General features: G+C 38.9%; 1 protein-coding gene across 1 annotated transcript in view; it reads right to left on the bottom strand.

Annotated features, from left to right (window-relative positions):
- DPM1 (dolichyl-phosphate mannosyltransferase polypeptide 1, catalytic subunit) overlaps positions 1-3843 on the bottom strand; it is a gene marked incomplete at its 5' end in the record, with an annotated part of 10679 nt that extends 6836 nt beyond the window's left edge. The window contains 2 exons of the mRNA XM_010154991.1: positions 1988-2021; positions 3745-3843. Of these exons, the coding sequence (XP_010153293.1) occupies positions 1988-2021; positions 3745-3843 (133 nt within the window). The remainder of the gene's footprint in view (positions 1-1987; positions 2022-3744) is intronic.
- Positions 3844-4067: the final 224 nt, after the last annotated feature.

Genomic DNA, 4067 nt, shown 5'->3' with positions numbered 1-4067 from the left:
CAAACCCTACTGCACTAGAAATGCACAGAGAAACATGACTTGAAGTGGGTCACTATTTGAAATATTAGTTTCAGAAGAGCCATAGAAGACTAGAAATAGGACACAGACAACAAAGTAATCACTGGTAGTTAAAAAAAAACCCATGACTCAGGATTTACTATTAGTGGTATATAGATTTTGGTTTGCTGTCCTTGAAACATGAACAATATCCTGATACCTGAAGACAATTTTTTTCCTTGCTTTAGATTTTGTTGTTCTATTCATTGGGTGTAGCTACCTCGATAAGAGCTGGAACAACTCCTGCTGTTACAGTTTTCCTCAACAACGCAAATTTCTGATCGGAGTCCTAGCGTTCAAAGACAGCTGCTTCCAAGGACAGTACAGCAGCAGGACAGATGAAAAACTGGCATATGCTCTTCACTGATCCACATTACTCTTGAGTCTGCCTGTTAACTTCATAAGGAATAGACAAAACTGAAAAAAACCCCACTTTCAACTGATGTCCTCAGCAGGCACTCTCACAGGAAGCTAAACTGGTTAATGACCAACCTGTCTTTCTCTTCCATGTTGTTTGCAAAGTTACACAGGAGGAGCGCAACAGAGCGGTGTGTATTGTGCATGATCGGTACATAGGGTACAAGGGGAATGTCAGTTCAGTCGGTTCTAATTATAATACTGGTCAAATGAGGCCATGGCATGAAAAGGCAGAAGACAAAAATAAAGATACGTACGCTTTTTGGAGTTTCTTAGATAAATGAGATGTAGAAAATGTGTAGAAAGGCGATTTAAACAGACAATTCAGTAGCAAAATTAGAATTTTATTTTTGTTCAGCGGACTGGAAAACTTAGTTAGCTGCAGTATCCCATGCACAAGACACCTCCAATGTGTTACCAACACAGCGAAGCAGGGGTTGCCAAGACATTTAGCAAGAAAGGCAGATACTGATTTCCAGTAAATCAAACCAGGTACTGCATTTCATCATTTTATCCATTCCTATTTTAAGGGAGGAGGAATAAGGCTACAACATGAATCTCAACAGATGGAAACATCTCCCCTGTATTTTAGGATAGTTTCCATACCACAAGTTTTAATGTCATTTATTACTTTCTAAGATTCCTGCTTATTTCCAAAGCAAATAATGACAAATTTGATTTACGTATTCTGTGAAATATGGCACTAGAGCGACAAATTTCGGTTCTGCATCAGTCCGTGCACATTTTAATGATCAATCTCAGTGGTACAAGACTGGTTCCCAAATTAGTGAGATTGCAAAAGTTACTAGTGTTGCAGAAAAGTACTTCAAAACCGTCAATTCACATGTCAGTTAATAGGTGAGACAATGCTTCAGCAGTTTGAGTGCTGGACATCTGTCAGATAGGTGGGTTTTATTTGATTCCAGCCATAATTCACACTGACACGGGTTAACTGTGAAGAACTCTGTCCAAACGTGTCAGAAAAAAAAACCAGCCTTCCCTGGAGATTGCACAAACTAAACTCTGTCCAAACGTGTCAGAAAAACCCCCCAGCCTTCCCTGGAGATTGCACGAACTGTGGTCGGATTTTTGAAGCATCCTGCACACGGGCAGACTGCACAGGAGGTACCACCGTCCCCCCTGGATCATAGGTTCCACAAAAACAGAGCAGCTACTCTGGAAAAAGTTACAGTTCTTGTCAACCTAGACCCCTCATTCTGTCATCGGTGAGTGCAGTGGGGCGAGGGGGCAGCAGCACGATGTTAACAGGAGAACACAGCTGTAGAAATTGCAGTGACCACAGTTCCCAGGTTTGAGCTTACGGGGAATGGGTTACAAACAGTCTGTGACTTCCATGCGTGTGGTTCTCAAGCTTGTTGGCTTACAAAGCATGATGAAAACATGTATTTCTGCTTTTACTGTGATTTTTTTCTGGAACTTTATACACTAGAATCAAAGAATACAGCAGATTTTTTTTTTTTTTAAGTACAGACCAGAGATAGTAAGGACTTACCGAGGCCCAACTTCCTTGCTCTGGGTCTTAGAAGCTGCAGGATATATTAAAATATACATATATTACAGTACAGTTTTTGATTCATTTTAGTCACACCTTACATTTTGCTATTTTTACTGTATAGAAATATTTTTAAGTGTTACTTTTCATTCTTAGAAATCTATGTAATACATAGATTTATCTGTCAAAATACAGGAGAAACAATCCATCATATTAAACAGGTATTTCATAGGTCAGATCTAAAAATAACTCCCTTTAAAGACTTACTTAGTAGTTCTGCAGTAAAAAAACCCAAAATGAAAAGCACCATCTTAGTAACTACCGGCTGAAAGACAGTGATAAATTTGAACAACAGGCTCCCCCGCAGCACTGCTGTTAAGGAATGACAAACACTAACAGGAAATGTTTTAGCAAGCCTCCCAAAGTGATTTAGCATACGTGTAGTACTGAATATAAATTTCAGGGTTTTCATGCACACATAGATCTAACCCATGAATAAAGGCTGTAGAACAGTACTACTCATCTTTCAGGATGCGAGTGGCCAAGCTCTGAAGCTCTGCCAAGTGCCCTCGGCTCCCGCAGGGCCACGTGAAGTGCGGGGGGAGAAGGAAGGGGACACCACCCCTGACAAAATACTTTTAAATTACTGTCACGATGATCTACCTTTCGAGTCTTCCTAAGTGCCTTTGATATGAGTCAGCATTTGGGGAGGCAAGGATAGATATTTAGGGATTTAAATATATTTCAGAAACAAATTTTAAATCTGGAGTTTAAATCTTGGCTAATTTTGATGCGTTATTTGAGAGTTCATGAGTACCGTAATTCAGAGGAGGACACGTATATGAAAGAGTAATCATTATTTTTTATTTTGGTTTCAGGTTTTTTTTTTTTTCTTTAATAAATACTTAAATTTGAACTTTAACAAAAAAAAACCACTTTGACTTCTCATCTACTTCCTGTAACACTTTGTTAAGCAGTGAGGAAAGGTTGGCTATTTTAAACTTTCCCATTACTAGTATAAAAACAATTAAAAAAAGGAGGGGGTGTGTGTGAACCAACCTCTAAATCTTCCCATACACACTGTTCTTAAAGTAATCTCTGTAAATGGCGCTTCATTCACAAATACTTTTTAGAAGCATCACATTTACACAGTAATAGATCAGGAAAGTGTCTGGCACTGCTTCCAGCACAACTGTCAAACTGAACGTAGAGTTTTTACACTATTCTATAGTAAAGCTTGTATTGCCAAAAATAAATAAATTGCTTTAATGGCTCGTAAGGACTAAATAAATGATATTACCTTGTTTTATATAATTGATGGTTCCATGGTAATATAGGAAACAGGAAGACAAAAAGAAGTCCTGTTATTGAGAAATACAACTAGACAGATTAAAAATAAATCACTAGTCCAGCCTAGCCTTCATCTTTCCAATTTCCCTATTCCTGCAGTCACTTAAAATGAAATTAAAGCTTATCCAGACCTCATCTTTCCCGCAGGCATGCACAAAGTACACTACCAACCACCATTCATTACTCAGCAGCATGCAGCAATGCACAAACACTAATTCATGATGAGTTCACGCTGCTGCTATGCGGATGCAGGACCAGCGTAACCCTGTATTTGTCTAAAGTGGTGTGCAAAACTGAAGTAACTTTTAAGGGTGTAAAGAAAGCAGAGAATCCATTCCAGTCTTCTAAGGGCTTCAAGTACTTTCCAATAGAATAAAAATGAAAAAAACCCAGAATGTACAACTCACTATTTTGTCTGATCCATATATCTTTTCCAATTGTTCAGCAATTTCCTGTGTGCCATCCGGGCTCCCATCATCTATGATAATAATTTCAAAATTGTTTCCACTGAAATGAGAATTATTTTCAAATGAACAAATGGCAACCCCAGTCTCACTACCTTTGTCATTTTGAAAGGCAGGGAACTGAAGAGCAGAATACAAAGTGATTTTCTGACGCAGACACATGCTATAACTACAGCTCTGAGACTGCTTGAGCGATGCAGTGAACGATGCGAAACGTGACTCCGCCACTCTTTCAGGTCTCAGACTGCAACTGCTTCACGCTGCAG

This window comes from Eurypyga helias, unplaced genomic scaffold (assembly GCF_000690775.1).
Source record: "Eurypyga helias isolate BGI_N326 unplaced genomic scaffold, ASM69077v1 scaffold30307, whole genome shotgun sequence".
NCBI lineage: Eukaryota > Metazoa > Chordata > Aves > Eurypygiformes > Eurypygidae > Eurypyga > Eurypyga helias.
This window is presented reverse-complemented; position numbering and strand designations above follow the sequence as displayed.